This window comes from Callospermophilus lateralis, chromosome 2, assembly GCF_048772815.1.
Source record: "Callospermophilus lateralis isolate mCalLat2 chromosome 2, mCalLat2.hap1, whole genome shotgun sequence".
Taxonomy (NCBI): Eukaryota; Metazoa; Chordata; class Mammalia; order Rodentia; family Sciuridae; genus Callospermophilus; species Callospermophilus lateralis.
In genome coordinates this window covers 11,380,915-11,397,358 of record NC_135306.1, presented here as the reverse complement: position 1 = coordinate 11,397,358, position 16,444 = coordinate 11,380,915, and the positions used below count along the sequence as shown (strand labels likewise).

At 34.9% G+C, this 16,444-nt stretch overlaps 1 protein-coding gene across 8 annotated transcripts in view; it reads right to left on the bottom strand.

The window, feature by feature from the left end:
- Positions 1 to 16,444, bottom strand: part of Strbp (spermatid perinuclear RNA binding protein) — a 144,150-nt gene that overhangs the window by 28,042 nt on the left and 99,664 nt on the right. For all 8 annotated transcript variants that reach the window (XR_013090348.2, XR_013090349.2, XR_013090350.2 and 5 more), the window contains 6 exons: positions 15,849 to 15,946; positions 15,543 to 15,654; positions 6,016 to 6,108; positions 5,093 to 5,292; positions 3,828 to 3,986; positions 179 to 313 (listed from right to left, as the gene is read on the bottom strand). Coding sequence is in view for 5 of the 8 variants with exons in the window: in XM_077108810.1 (XP_076964925.1) it covers positions 179 to 313; positions 3,828 to 3,986; positions 5,093 to 5,292; positions 6,016 to 6,108; positions 15,543 to 15,654; positions 15,849 to 15,946 (797 nt within the window). In the remaining 3 variants the exon portion in view is untranslated. The remainder of the gene's footprint in view (positions 1 to 178; positions 314 to 3,827; positions 3,987 to 5,092; positions 5,293 to 6,015; positions 6,109 to 15,542; positions 15,655 to 15,848; positions 15,947 to 16,444) is intronic.

Sequence of the window (16,444 nt, the reverse complement as noted above, 5' to 3'; positions counted from 1 at the left end):
AATTATCCCATGCAATTCCTCTATGTAGCTTTTATTTAAACTCATACCATGGAAAACAACAGAAATCAGATAGTACCAAAAGAACAGATTGAGTCTAACAATTTTTTTAATATGTACTTTCAGGGTATCCTAGGTCTGTCAGAAGAAAAATAAGACTGCACATTATCTAGAAACATACCTCCATTACAAAGCGTTTGTCATGGCTTCCACCAGTTTCTGAGATGAGTTCATACTTGAGACCTCTTCTTTTTTCATTGAGCTCCATTACAGGATTTTTGCCACTTGCTGTGAGGATAGGGCCCTGAGTTCTTACCTAAAAAAGAAAGAGAATCTGGAAGTTCAAATAAGATTTTAAACTATTAAATTCTTTTATTAATTATTTATTTGTTCTTTTTAGTATATATGACAGAAGAATGTACTTTGACATATCAAACATACATGGAGTATAACTTCCCATTTTTTGAGGATGTTCATGATGTGGAGTTATACTGGTTATATATAAATTTCCTATTAATATGATTATGCTAAAAAGAAAATTCAAAAATTCATCTTTAAAACATTTAGGGTCTAGGATGGGTCACTTAAATATAGTTATGGCAAAATATCAAAGGTGTGGAAATCTACAAGCAATAAATGCTGCTGTCAGCCTGCCTTTGAAGCAAGTCTATCCCAACAGAAGAGTACTCAAACCCAATAAAATGTAGCCTTGTCACTCCACAACCATGACAATGCTAAGTGACTAAAACAACTGGGATTTATATGACACCACATTTATATTTTCACCTTTTGGGTTAGGAAGAAATAACTCAAATTGGGATGTGAAAGGAAAATATTACTATAAACCTTTCAATCACTAAACATATTGAAGAGCACCTATAGGAAAAACCAGTAGACTACAGACTATGAATTGTGAAATATTAAAATAACAATATTGGGGGCTGGAGATGTGGCTCAAGCGGTAGCACACTCGCCTGGCATGCGTGCGGCCTGGGTTCGATCCTCAGCACCACATACAAACAAAGATGTTGTGTCCGCCGAATACTAAAAAAATAATATTAAAAAAATTCTCTCTCTCTCTCTCTCTCTCTCTCTTAAAAAAAAAAAAAATAACAATATTGGCATCATTCTCTGTCCTATAGGAGCTACAGTATACTGGAAAGGACAGAGCTAATCAGTATAAAACAATGTATGTTAGAGAACAGATGCACGCTGTGGAAACACAGAAGGGATCACTTTCTAGAGCAAATCAGGAAAGTTTTCTTGGAAGTAACACATGACCTTAAAGGGTTAAGTACCAGACTATCCTCAGGAAAATCGAGGAGAAAGGGCACTCTGGATGGGAGAAACAGCAATGTAAAGGCCCAAGAGAGGCAAAGAACATTTGTTTGGAGAAAGATGGAAAGTTAGGCAACATATGGCAGCAAAGAGAGAAGTTAGTGTACTGGGACCTGATTAGAAAAACCAAATCACATAGGACTTTGAATGCCAGAAAATGAGCCTTGACTTTATAATGGACAATCTGGAGGCCAGTGAAAGAGTTTAACCTGGCAACTGACACGAGGAGAGTTGTACTGTAGGAAAATCACTCCAGCAATGGTACAAAGAATTGGCTTGAAGAAGGATGTGATTATAAATTGGGGGGGGGGGGGGGGGATTTCACTTAAGTATGTGAAGGTTTAAATGAAGAGAAAGACTGCACCAAAACAACAACAACAAAAACAAAAAAAAAGAAAAAAGAAAAATGCTGGGAGTATAATTTCGAGAAAAGAAAGACCTGACAGAAGTACCTGACAGTACTCTTTGAGGTCAGAGATCATGTCTGTAATTCCACTACAAAAATTTCTCAAGACATACCGAACAAACAAAATGAATGCCCAAAAATGAGATGATGCATATAAACCTAATGAATATTAAGAGTTTCTTAATAATGTACTCTGTTGATTAAGTAGTTGCTGCTATAGAAGTGAAACAATGGACAATATTTCACTTCTATAGCAGCAACTACTTAGAAAATTGGGTCTTTTGCAATAAACATCCATTCATGATCAGTTTTCATAATTTACATTTTGAAATTTTCATGGCCAATTTCCAGTCTCTATCTTTTAAAGATAATAATGAGTAATTTTAAAAACTAGACCTATATAAGCATTCTCTGTTTCCCAAACCTAAAATAACGTTTATAAAAATGAGTCGAGACAAAAAAAGTATTTGAATTTTAGGGCTAGAGGTATAGCTCGGTGGCAGAGTACATGCTTAGCATATGTAAGGCCCTGCATTCACACACATGAAAAAAAAAAATCTGTGTTAATCAGTAGTAATCAGTTCCTAAAGGAAGAAATTAAAAAATAAGGACTTTTGTTCCCTGCCATTACCACATTACAGAGAAACAAAGTATAGATGGAGCAGCTACCAAAACGTCCATATACTCATATGGCTGCTCACCTAGGTGCAGCTCACCTAGCTCTCCCTTCCTAATTATCTTTGTACTTAATGGTCTGAATCATGTAATTTACAAGGCATTTCTTCTCTTTGATTTATATGACAGTGCCAGCAAAATAACACCTCACCCTGTGCTTTCCACAGCCAGGAGCCACTTTTGTTCTCCAGAGTAGCCCATGGAGAGTCCAGTGTGACTTTCTCAGGCTTCAGCCCCATCAGTCCTCTCCACACTGGCCCACTTGGCACTTTCAAACATGTACTTTCAACTCTAGGTCTTTACATCTCCTCTTCCTTCAGTCCAGAATTCCTTCTTTCCACCTTCCCCCACATGGCAAAATTTACCATCTATGACCTTGCTCATGTTGTACTACCTCTGATTTTATGTAACTGTGTAATTGTATGTGACAGTCACATAATCACTTCCTTGAGATTTCACCTTATATATTCATTTTGCAATTACAGTACTTATCACATTGTATTATCAGTTGTTATTAACATGTCTTTTTGCCTTTCTAGCCTGGGAACATCTTCAGCTTCTGGAAACAAGATCTTGCAGCACTGGCACATACTAAAAGGGGTTTATGGACTAAAATAATTAGTATATTAAATGACAAAGTATGTTGGCACAGAGTTCCATTTAGGCCTTTTTGTTTGTTTGTTTGTTTGTTTTGGGGGGGTTGTTCTTACAAATGACAAAGTTAAAAAAAAAAAATTTAAATGCAAGCTCTGTTACTCCAAAGCCAATTTCCTTGACAGAGAATCCAGTAAATGAGGGTTCCATGAATCCCTCAACGTGCTGTGTATGCTCAGTACTTAAATTTTGTCCCCATTCTATTATCTGTGGTGATAAGCTCATATGTCAGGACTTCCTCAGATTTTAAGGTACATTCTGAGTCGGGCTAGGCCCTCCCCTTCAGGGTTGTATCATCTAAATGACGACCCAAAATGCCCCACAAACACACACAGCTTAGCACACACCAAATAATCCCAAATTTCCTCCATTAGATCCATTTTCTGGCATCCAGTTAGTACTGAGACTCTTGAGACGTTACAATTATGACATACCAGAAGCACCTTCCATGGCCAACAACAGGGAAATGCTAATTAAATTATGGTATATTCATTTGTTATGCTGACAAATATTTTTAGAAAAAAAAACATCAAGACTTAAAACTGCATGAAAATATGACTATCTTCATTAAAATATTCATGAAATAGATCTGGGTTAAAATAAACCAAAATATTAATAATATCCACTACTAGGATACAAAGTTAATAATATCTGCCACTAGGATTTTTTTATTTATCCTTTTCCACATCCTTTAAATTTTCTACAATGTACCATATTACTTTTTTTTTTTTTAAAGGAAAAAAACACGTAACTATACCTCTAAGGTACTGGAGGTTTCAGTTGTGGAATTTCCAGTATTATTGCTTGAGTTTGAAGACACTGTTTCATTTTTGCTTTCATTGTCTGATTTTTCATCGGAACTCATACATTCAATATCTGCATCAAAGCCTGTTGGATATCCCATGGCCTGTAATACCTGTGCAAATTACATTAAGGTACAGTTTTATTTAGATACCAGAGATCACAGGGAATAGATGTAACATTGAGAAAAAATTTCAAATTCATAACATTTTGATTCATAAAATAAAGTAAAACAGTACACTGTCAAGTATACTGAACTAGAAAAGATCAAAGAATCTAATCCTCTTCTACTCCTTAATTTTCCAATCTGCAAACCAGTAAGACTGGATTACCTGGCCTCTAAATTCTATGACTCGGGCTAGGTGTGTAGCTCATTGGTAGATCACAAGCCTAGCATATGCAAGGCCTTCAGTTTTGAGCCCCAGAATCACAAAAAAACAAAGAATAAATTCTGTGACTCAATTCCACGAAGGGAAACTGGCCCAAAAAGGGAATCAAGATATTTTTAACCTTTCAACACCTTTGTGTGTTAATTACAAAATAGTATCTAAAGCTTTAGTTACTTTATGGTAGCTTGATAAAAAATCTGGAAATGGCAAATAACTGATGATAAAGAAATATTTGAACAAATAACAAAAACTCCATATCATGTCAATCAAAACAGCCATTAAGGGGCTGGAGCTGGGGCTGGGGCTCAATGGTAGAGCGCTTGCCTGGCATGTGTGAGGCCCTAGGTTCAATTCTCAGCACGACATACAAAAAAATAAATAAATAAAGGTCCATCAATAACTAATAATTTTTTAAAAAGCCATTAAAAACTACTTATGAAGATTTCATAAACAAGAAAACACTAAAGTTAATGGAAATATTAGAGGAAAAAATTATATACATAATTATATAAATACTGTGAGCCCAACTTGAAAAAACAAATAAGACAAGGAAGGGCTAGAAATAAACCTACACATAAAAGTACTCACCTCTGCCTCAAAAAATGCAACTGACATATTTTTATTTACTTTTTTTCTGTATTTTCCAAATTTCATATAATCAATGTATACTATTTTACACACAAAAAATAATAATTTTATGATTCAGAGGTAACAAAAGTTTCTGTTATTGGTATGAAAATCTTAAAGATACCATTCATTTACTCCAGGAAAATAAGCACATTATTTGGAACATTAAATAACAAAACATTGTTAAGGAAAAGAAGTACAGTACCTTCACTGCTACGTGAAGTTTTGCTGTTTTCTTGGATGGTCCTGAGGCTTCATATGTTGTGCCATCCACATCTACAGACATTGTGAAGACTGGGGCGTGGACAGGGCCAGACTGAGACAAGAGCTTATACTGAAGCCCAGGCCTGATCTGATTTAGCCTCATTAGTGCATTCATAAGGTCTATTGCTTTACTATCCAAAACTATTAAAGAAAAAGAAATGAGAAATTAACTACAAAGACATTTTGTCTTAAGGTAAGCATTTATAATTATTATAAGTTTAGTAATTATTTAGCATTAGCAATTATAGTAATTGTTTACCATTTTTTAAACTGAGAATTTCAAAACACAAATTTACATCACCTCGTAAACAGTTCTAAAATGAATTATTATGCTAACATCACTATAAAACTAACATGCATTAGTATATACATTAATTTCCACATGTGTTATTAATGTGTGTCTTAAGCAATAAAGCTTGGAAACTTGTGAAAGTTGTTTGATGATCAATTTCCCAGTGAAGAGCTTTCCATTTTGGGGGAATACTGGGGATTGAGCCCAGGGATTCTTACATGATATGCAAGCACTCTAACACTAAGCTACATTCCCAGCCATGTCTCTAATATTTATTTCTGAAAGTCATCCACCCAAGCTGGTCTTGAACTTACTATCCTCTGCCTCAGCCTCCCAAGTAGCTGGGACTAGAGGAGTACCCCGCTTGAGATCTTATTCTTAAAACTAATCAAATCAATCAAATTCTTTTTTATTCCCAGTGTTGGGGATTGAAACCAGCAACTCAATCTTGCTAAGGAAGCACTATCACTGAGTTGGCACCCCTAGCCAAAATCCTTCCACTTTTTATTTTCCCTTTCTGAGGCTGTAAACTCTCTCTAGTTCACATCAATAAGGATAAAGAGTTTACACACTTTTCCTTAGGTTTCGTTTCATCTTCTTATTAGGATCTTTATCATCTCCTAATCCATCTTCAAATGGCCTCTTTAGAGCTGAAGACCCAGCACCTAAAAAATATCATGAGAGTTTCACTATCAGTTGAAACAATGATCTTATCTATTCTAATATGTTCAGGTAGGAAAACATCAGAAATTACAAAGATCACACATATTTTTCACTGACCAATTAATCTATCATATTTATAATGTAGAAGAGCAAAATGTTTAAAAGCCAGTCTTCTTAACACAATTTAATATTATCACTTTTTACAAATATTTATTTTCCAATTTATTCATTATACACATATAAATACCTATGCATATGATATGCTCTGATCTCCACACAGTGGTGCTAAGAACTGAGTATATGGCAAGTAATCAGGTCATAAGGGCAGAGCCCTCATGAAAGGGACAAGTACACTTAATAAAAGAGGCCTGAGTTTGTCCCTTCCACAATATGAGAATACATAGCAGGTGCCATCTGTTAGGAATAGGCCCTCACCAGACACCAAATCTGCATGAATCTTGATCCTGGAATTCCAGCCTTCAGAAATGTTAAAAATAAACTTGTCACTTATAAATTATCCAGTCTAAGGTGGTTTCTTATAGCATCCCAAAGAAACTAATAAAGCATACATTTACATCTATTACATGCATGAACAGCAAAAGTGTGGAAAGTTATACACCAAAATGTTAAAAAGTAGTTACCTCTGATAGAATTATATTTCTAAACCTTAATATTTGCTTCTTATATAAATATTAAGCATCAATATAATAAATCTTATGCCTTCAGAAATCTGATTATCAAACTATAATCAAATCCCATTTAAGATTTTATTTACAATACCCCTTCTTCCATAAAGTCTTTCATATTGACTTTTCTAACAAAGTGTCAATGGGATCCAAAATAAGCCTGTATTGTTGTCTATACCATCTATATATGTCTTTAGTGCTCTTTGAAAGTTGAAGATATTTTCTCCTTATCTTCTACTTTATAAAGTATCTTAATCCAAGACTTAAGAGACAACTTAATAGGTATGGAATAAGAAGTAATAAAATTAATCAATATCTTGAAAAAAGCTGTCAAGCAAAAACTTGCTTAATTTTTTTTTTTTAATAATAGAGAAAACCTCTCATCAACTTGTCCCAGTATGAAAAAGACATTTCTGTGCCTTAAACTTAATAGGTGGTTCTTAACTTTTCCCTAAGGAAAGCCGTGATCGAGATATTCATGCCATAAGATTTCTAGATACTTCTAGTGAAAATCTGTACTAATATTGAGATTAATTATCTATTTTCTGATTATCAAGACTAACTGTCCCTTGGGGTAAACACTGACTTTGGCATTTGACTGAGTCACTATTTACCTCTCAAGTCAATCAATCTTCAACAGAAGGCAATATTTGCTTAATACTGTATTTTATTTGCATTACATAAAACCGTGAGTGTGCCAGTCTGCCAGAATGCAGCCTTTAAGAAATAGAAGTAAAAAAGGAACTATGTCTATTCAATCACTCTCTTGCTCATTAAATTACAATAAAAGTAGCTCCCTGACTGGAAATCAGAAGCTTGTTAAATGCCCTGAGTTATTCTCTAAGTCTTCCAGCTACATAAATAAAGCTCAAGCTAATTAAGCTTCATTCTATCATCCCACCCACTGAAAAAGGGCTGAAAAATCTCAGGTTAATCATAACAGTAATTGGAAAAGGGGGGGAGCTTGCTTTACAAAAAGCTAGTTTTAAAACCTTTTTATTATCTAATAATAAGAAGTGATCATTTCTGAGACAAGAACATTTAAAAATAACAGTTGAGTGCTTACATCTACCTGCCTGGCACTACTATTAGTACCTTACACATATTGACTTAGTTAATTCTCACAAGCACCTTATGAAACTGGAACTTTTATCAATCCCATTTTAAATTCATTCATGTATTCATTTAATAACAAATTTTAATTATTTACTATGCACAGGACAATTTTAGATGCTGAACACTTAACAGAAGACAATCTTCCTCTTCTCAAAGAGCTTAGGCAGGGCAGTAGAGATTAATTACAATATGACATATAGTAGTGAATATAATGAAGAACAGTAAGAGGGGCTTTATGGTGAAGAGGTGTTGCTATTTTATGTATGGTACACTTTAGAAAGGTCAGAATGGCATCACTGATCAGGTGATCTTTTGAGCCATTTGGCAGGAAGCATCCAAGCAGAGAAAAGAGCATGTAGGTCCCAAGGCAGAAACACACTAAGGAACATGATAAAGGCTTGGGTGATGGGAGTGGCACAAACAAGGAATAGGTAGTAGCAGGAGATGAGGAGAGCTGGGTTACATTAGGTTCTCAACCCTGTGCTATTAACTGACAAAATGTCAAGGTTCCACTTCCAAGATATGAGAGTAAGTAAATTAGAAGAGTTCCTGATGAGATCCTTTAGAAAGGATGAGATGTTTACAAAGCTAAACAAAACTTAGAATAAATATCTGTTCCCAGACAATGAAGAATCAGTCTTGAGAGGTAAAGGAAACCCTGCACTGGGGGCCACATTTCCCCTATGGCTATTTTCAAAATCCAAAATAGTGTACAAAGAACTGAACAGACTTCTTCCAACAGGCTCCCAGGTCTCAAGGTTCCAAAACTGAAGTTCAAGGACCACCAAGAAGAGAAGGCATGGTGGATCCCCATAATCTAAGTTGGGCTTCTAAAATGTTATAAACTAAATATAAGATGATCTGGAAATAGTCTATGCTTCAAAAAGACTGAAGCCCAACTTCTATCACCTTAATCCCAGAGTGCAATAAAATTATCCAGGACTGCCAAATCCATCTGCAATCTCACAAAAAAATTAAATAAATTCAGGCTTTAAAGTCTCTATAATTTTCATCTTAACCTTAACATTTATTATAACCAGGCACATGAGAAGATTTTGTGTTCAAAAATCCAAGAGAGGGCTGGGGATGTGGCTCAAGTGGTAGCGCGCTCACCTGGCATGCGTGCGGCCCGGGTTTGATCCTCAGCACCACATACAAACAAAGATGTTGTGCCCGCCGATAACTAAAAAATGAATGTTAAAATTCTCTCTCTCTACCTCTCTCTCTTTAAAAAAAAAAAAAAAAAAAAAAAAATCCAAGAGAAAGCAGAAAACATAAACAGACCCAAGAAGGACCCAGGTGATGGACCTTTCAAAAGCAAACTTTATTACAAAGAACTTCTGGAAGAAAATCTGAAAGTTAATACTTTATACCCAAAATTCTAGAAATGAAAAATACAACATAAGCTTAAAAACTGACACACCAGCAAGAGGGTTGTGGTGGGGATCTTTCAAACATATGCTCAGATAATGGCAGAATAAGTAAAAACTCAAAAACAAAAAGTTAAATAAAAAATGCTCATTCGTCTGGAAATGAAGCAATGACATCTAAATGAACAATGGATCTAAGAATTAACAATAAGGGAAAATAATAAATGGTTTTAACTAAATAATAATAAAAGTATCAAAAGAACATGATGCACTTAAAATCTGTGCTTAAAAGGAAGCTTACCCACTTAAAAGTATATGCAATTAAATAAGAGACTGAAAACATAAATAATGGAACAGAAAAATAAGAGACTGAAAACATAAATAATGGTAACAGAAAACAGAAGGCAGAAAAATTAAAGTAAGCACAGAAATCAGTGAAACAGAATATGAACATACAACTAAGATAAACAACAAAACCAAAAGTTGATTTTTAAAAATCATAAATCCCTATTGAGAGTGATCAGAAAAAAGGAAGATATGAAATACATGAAAGCAATGCAAATTTTAAAAGAGGATTGACTTACGAACTACTTTATTTCAAAATATTTTTAAATTTAGATGAAACAGACAAATTCCCAGAAAAACAAAACTTACCACAAATGTTAAAAGAAGATGACACTCCTATGCCTATTAGATCCATGATTTAAAACTTCCCACAAAGAAAAACCACATGCCCAAAAGGCTTCTAAATATTTAATAGGAAAAAGTAATATCAATTCAAAAGAATAGAAAAAGAAGGACCACCTCCTAACTTACTTTATTAGGCAATATAACATTGAAGTAGAAACATTATAGAAAAGGAATACTACTGGTCAATTTAACACCAAAAAAAACCCTACAAATAATTGGTTATAGTAGTTTTATTAGTCTCAAACCAAAAACTAACAAAATATCCTAAAATAGGTGAATGGTTAAACAAATTCCAGTTCATCTATACCATGCATTACTTACTGTACATAAAAAGGACAAACTATTGACACATGCCAACATTTTGGATGGACTCCTAAGATTACAATCTGAGTGGGGGAAAAAAATCTCAAAAGGTCACGTACTATGTAATCCCACGTATCCCTAAATGATGAAATTACAGAGACACAGGAATTTTTGTGATTCCTGGGGCTTAAAAGACAGGTGGGGAAGAGAGATAGGTATGCCTATAAAAGGGTAGCACAAGTGAAATTTTTCTGGCAATGGAATAGTTCGGTGTCTTGGTGGCAACAGTAGTTACAGAATCTACATGCATGGTACAATGACATAAAACTTAAATACACATATTGTATCAATGTCAATTTCCTGATATTATACTACAGTTACACAAAATATAACAACTCAGGAACTGGGTGAAGGATATATTAGACCTAACCATATCATCTTTGCAATTGCCTGTGGAAAAAAGACTGCTAGCCAGCTATGGTGGCATACACCTGTAATGCCAGAGACTCAGGATCAGGAGGCTGAGGCAGGAGGATCCCAAGTTCAAAGCCATTCTTAGCAAAAGCAAGGCGTTAAAGAACTCAGTGAGACCCTGTCTCTAAATAAAATACAAAATAGGGCTGGGAATGTGCCCCAGTGGACCAGTGCCCCAGAGTTCAATCCCCAGTACAGAAAGAGAAAGAAAAGAAGAGAAGGAAGGAAGGAAGAAAGGACTGCTGTTTTGTTCAGATAAGACTTCAAGGGAAAGCAGAAGCACCAGACTGGAAGTTATTGTAATAAACAAGGTAAGAGGTGATGGTAGCTGAGGCAAAAATATTAGCAAAGAAGAAATTAAAGAAAGATGAATACTTGACAGACTTCGAAATAAACAGGGTTTGCTGGTGGTTTGAAGATGAGTAAATGAAAATGAATTCAAAGGTAGATTGAAAGATGTGGGTCTGAATACACAAGGTGGAGAATTTCCACAACTGGGACAGGGAATACTATGGCAAGAGAAGAACAGTGACAGAGTGAGGCAGGAGTATGGATTTTAGAAATCTTAGGTTTGAGATGTGTTAGGCAACTATGTGGGAATACTGAGGCACTGAGTTGAAGGACTGGAAGTCTGGGATGTAAGTAAATTTGGGAAAATCTACAGTGTACAAAAGAAATTTCATTAAGAGAGACTAAAGGAGTCAGTGCAAATAAGGTCTAAGAACTGATTCCTGGGACACCTTAAAATTTGCAAGTTAGATGAGGAAGAACAAGCGAAGATAACTGAGGGGATGCCAACAGGGCTAGAAGAATGAAGAGAAAGTGATTACCTGGAAATCAAATGAAAATTACTATTTTATTTCAGGAAAAACTGTCTGGCAGTATCAAAATGGTGCTAAGGATACAGGGCAACAGAAGCTTTGATACACTTCTGGTGGGAGAGTAAGCTGGTATATGTAACAATTCACTAAGTCACTTACTGGACTACAGTAATTCCAAGACACATACCTCAGAAGACATGTCTAAGAATACTCATAGCAATACTGTGAATGTATTGCTAACGAACCTAAACATCTTGCAAGGGTAGAATGAATAAACTTTAATATACTTAAATATGTACTGCTGAGCTATTAAAATGAATAAAACAATGCAGCACCATGGAGTAATAGCAAACAATGCTGGAGAGAAAGAAGCCAGTCACAAAAGAGTAAATAAACTCAATACAGTTAGTTTCTAGAAAGTGCCAGGCAAAATCAAATTATTTAGGAAAGCATATGTAAATAGGAAAGTGATAAAACAATCTAGGAAATGACTAGTAAATTGTTGGGAACGATAGTTCATGTGGTAAAAGAAAGTAATGGGACAGAGCAAACAGATGGTTTCCAAGGAGCTATGATTTTTTTTTTAACTGATTTTTTTAATAAATGACAGCAAAATGCATTACAATTCTTATTACACATACAGAGCACAATTTTTCTTATCTCTATTTATATACAAAGTATATTCACACCAATTCGTGTCTTCATACATGTACTTTGGATAATGATGTCCATCACATTCCACCATCATTGCTAACCCCATGCCCCCTCCCTTCCCCTCCTACCCCTCTGCCCTATCTAGAGTTTGTTTATTCCTCCCATGCTCCCGTTCCCTACCCCACTATGAATCAGCATCCTTATATAAGAGAAAACATTTGGTATTTGTTTTTTAGGGATTGGCTAACTTCTTAGCATTTATGTTCTCCAACTCCTTCCATTTACCTGATGTTTTGTTTATTGACTATGGCAGTGATTAAATAAATTTTTTAAATAATTACTTTTAACCCATATGCTTTTTCTATTTATGTGCAGTATCTCATAATAAAATAAACATAGGTGCCAAAAGTTGCTGAAAAGTTGGCTAAGACAAAGACTGTGATAACATGAAGGTCACAAGCAGTAGAAGGTGAGGAAGAAAGTCTGATTAGAACAGGTTCAAAAGGGAACAGAAAATGAGGAAAAAGAAGTAATAGGCCACTCCTTCCAAAAATACAGCTCTAAAAGTGAGCTGAGAAATATAACTCTGGTAGGGGCAGCTGTAAAACTAAAGAAAGAGTTTGTTTTGGTTTTGGCTTGCAGATGGGAAATACTATAGCAGGTTTTTATGTTGATGAAAATGACTCAATAGACAGGGAAAAACTGACGTTGGTGAGAGAAAAGAGAACTTCTGGAATAATGTCCACTGACAGGCAAGAAGGAATGCAATACAGCAGACAAGTAGAAAGGTTCATCTTAACTCCAGATCACTACTAATGTGAGAAAACAGAAGCTAACAAGGTCATTGGATGAGAGTAAGGATGGGGAGTTAGAGATGTGAAAGAGCTATCTAGGAAATTCAGAGAACTCTTGATTTTATGGGAGAATTGTCAGACAACATAAGTAGTCCCCATGAGGTTAGTGTCACAGACTGAAAGAAAAATGGTCAACATGGCTATGTTTTTTATCCCCAATTATGTTCATAAATCTGATGTAGGAAGAAAGATGGAATTCAACCAGTTAGAAGATTATCAGGAAGAAAGGATCAAGGAAGTGAAAGTACATGCCAGGGAGTGATCACAAGGATACGCCAGAGAACACAAGCAGGGTATAGACAGAAGGGAGACCATGAGAAGAATAGGGACTATGTAAAGATAATAAAATCAATGGTAAGTTCAAGAAATAAGAGTACTAGAGAAGTAACAATAAGAAGAAGCTGGAAAGGGTACAGGAATAGTTATTGCTGAAGACAAGGTCAAGGGTGCATCCATAGAATGAGCACTGAGTAAGTGTAAGATAGAATAGAAAGTAATTATGGGAGAGGAAGTTAAGGAATTGAGAATGTCAGAGTTTGGCGGAATAAATCACCTGAAAGAATACTGAAATCACCAAGAATTATAGGAATTAAATTGAAGTATAAATGTCAGAAAGCTAGGTGCTAAAAATACGAAATTGTGAGGGATATCATCTTATAATTAAGGCACAAAATGAGAAACTGACTTGCTCAGATCATGCAGCTACTAAATGATAGGGCTACAACAGGAACACTAGGACATTCTGACTCTATTTTATGCTCTATGTTGACAAATTAGCAGTTCCCAAACCTCAGAGAAAGATCTTTAAAATTAAAAACAGGGACTGGGGATGTGGCTCAAGCGGTAATGCGCTCACCAGCATGCGCAGGGCGCTGGGTTCGATCCTCAGCACCACATAAAAATAAAATAAAGATGTTGTGACCACCAAAAACTAAAAAATAAATTTAAAAAAAAATTCTTTAAAAACAAAAACAAAACCTAAGTCACATGATGGCAGATATAGTGGGAGAAAAAAAGTACTGTGAATTTGGCAACAGAAATTTTTTTGCTACTAATCATAAAATATACATTTTTTCAAATTTTTATTCAATCATCCATTCATAGACAACTCTTAATGTGGCATGATTATGTAAATCCCTCTCAGTAATCTCATTGCCAACGTGTGAATACACTCTTGAAAAAAGGAACTTTTTCTTCCATAAATTTTATTGAGCACTCCTTTATAACAATGATATGGTACAGTGTGGAGGATTCTCTCCCCGATGAGTTCACAGTATAAGGCAGTGATTCTCAAACTTTTTAGTTCAGGACTATTTTATATTCTTTTTTCCCATATTTTTTATTGGTGCATTAAAATTGTACATAATGTCAAGATTTGTTGTTGCATATTCATTCACACAATAGGACAATGTAATTTGGCCAATATCATTCCTACATTATAGTCTTAGCTTTGCTTTGTGGGTAGTATCTATAAATATTTAGCATTATAGAAATTAAAATAAAGCTTGTTAGCCTCTAGAAAATTGTATACTCAGGAAAGAGTGGAAAAGAAACAAGAAAAAATAATAGTATTACTATGAAACAATTTTTGATCTTGTGGACTCCTTGAATAAGCCCTTTTAGACCTACTGGAAATCTAGTGTCTAAATAAATAGATTGAGCACCTGCATTATTTTTGTCATATAGAAATTACTAAGATAATGTCAACTGTGGGAAGTGGGCTGGATTCTAGGTGGTATTAAATATCCCACCTTTTAGTATAACGTGAGAGACAAGAGAACAAAATGAAATATTTTCTGTGGCAAGGTGAGAAGAGAAAGTGCATTCAGACTCAAATATCTGCTCTATTCCAGGCAGTGAGCCAGGCATTTTCACCTGACAACAGTCAATAAAGTAAGAAAGACTAAAGTAATATGTCTACTAAGAGGAACTAATTGCTCAAGGCCTCAAACTAGTAGGTAGTTGATTCCCACTGGAATCCAGGTCATACTGATCCTATTTTTGTTCAAACTCTAATCTGAGTTCAAACAGACTAGCACAAATAGAAGATGGTCCTGAATGGTCCAATATTCATTCCTTCTCCTCCTCTCTATATATTTTGTTTTTTCTGTCTTAATTACATCAAACTTTCAAGCATGAGAAAGATCATTAAATTGATCAGTGATGATCTCTTCTACTTGGATCATATGATCTGCAAGTATGGTCTCTAATTCAATATGTAATAACAAAATACAGCTAACAGAGACAAATGAGCTGATCATTAATAAGAACAACTGATAGCAAGCTATTGTCACTGATGGAGATACAGGCCAACAAAGTCAGGTGGGAGAGGAAGCAATAAACTTTCTTATAAATGACTTAGATAAACAAGGATTAAGTTCCTTAAACTCTAACAAGAGAGGCATCCCATAACCATGACTGCCAACCCCCACCCAACCCTAATATAAGACATTTAGATTTAGGCTCACCTTCTTTATCAGTAACTGACCAGGAATACTTCTGAAAAGGCTTACTAGAAGGAAGGGGGTCCATCTCCAGCACTTTATAAATCTGGCCAAAGGCTGATAGTCTAAGCGCATGCTAAAGAATAAAACATTAATTCAATCAAATTTCAGTAGCCATTCATAAATCCACTAGAACATCTAGCTAAAATGACATTCATTAAATGCTGATATGATGGTAGAATGCAAGAGAAAAGTGTTCAATCTGAAGAGTTAGGAAAATTAAGTTGTGATATATCTCTAATAAATCACCACGTGTGCCAAGTCTTCTACCTGTGCACTGTGGGTAATATCTTCTTTTTGCTGGATGGTCATATAGCTCAGAGCATCTGTTGGGTCTCGCTCACAAGGATCATGAAGACCGGGACCCCCTTTGGCAAAAGGCAAAGGCAAAACATAAATATCATTTAGAATCGGGTTTAGAATTCAATAAACTAACACAAAACAGAGTGAGAAAAGAAAAGGGGGGAAAAAAAGAGGAGTAAAAGTCTATTCAATTAACTGGAGTTTTAAGGACACTCTCATTTTTGATATGTTAGCACTAAACTGCCCATATTTTATACTGGAAGTCACTTATATATTTAACAACAGCATGATGAATCATTCCAAAGGGATTGCATATGAAAAATAAGACCAAATTTAATTTTTCCAAATTTAACACCAGACTGCAAACAGAATGAACTTCATATATTTTGTATCAACATCTGCATTTTCAAATTCAGACATCTAGGTAAAGCAAATTCATAGCAGACATAATATCTTATTAGTACCCTTTATGTTAGTACATAAAAAAAATTATAATTATTGAAAAAGTTTTATAGCACTTTTACAACACACAAACATTCTACTTGCTAACATTCTAAGCAAAA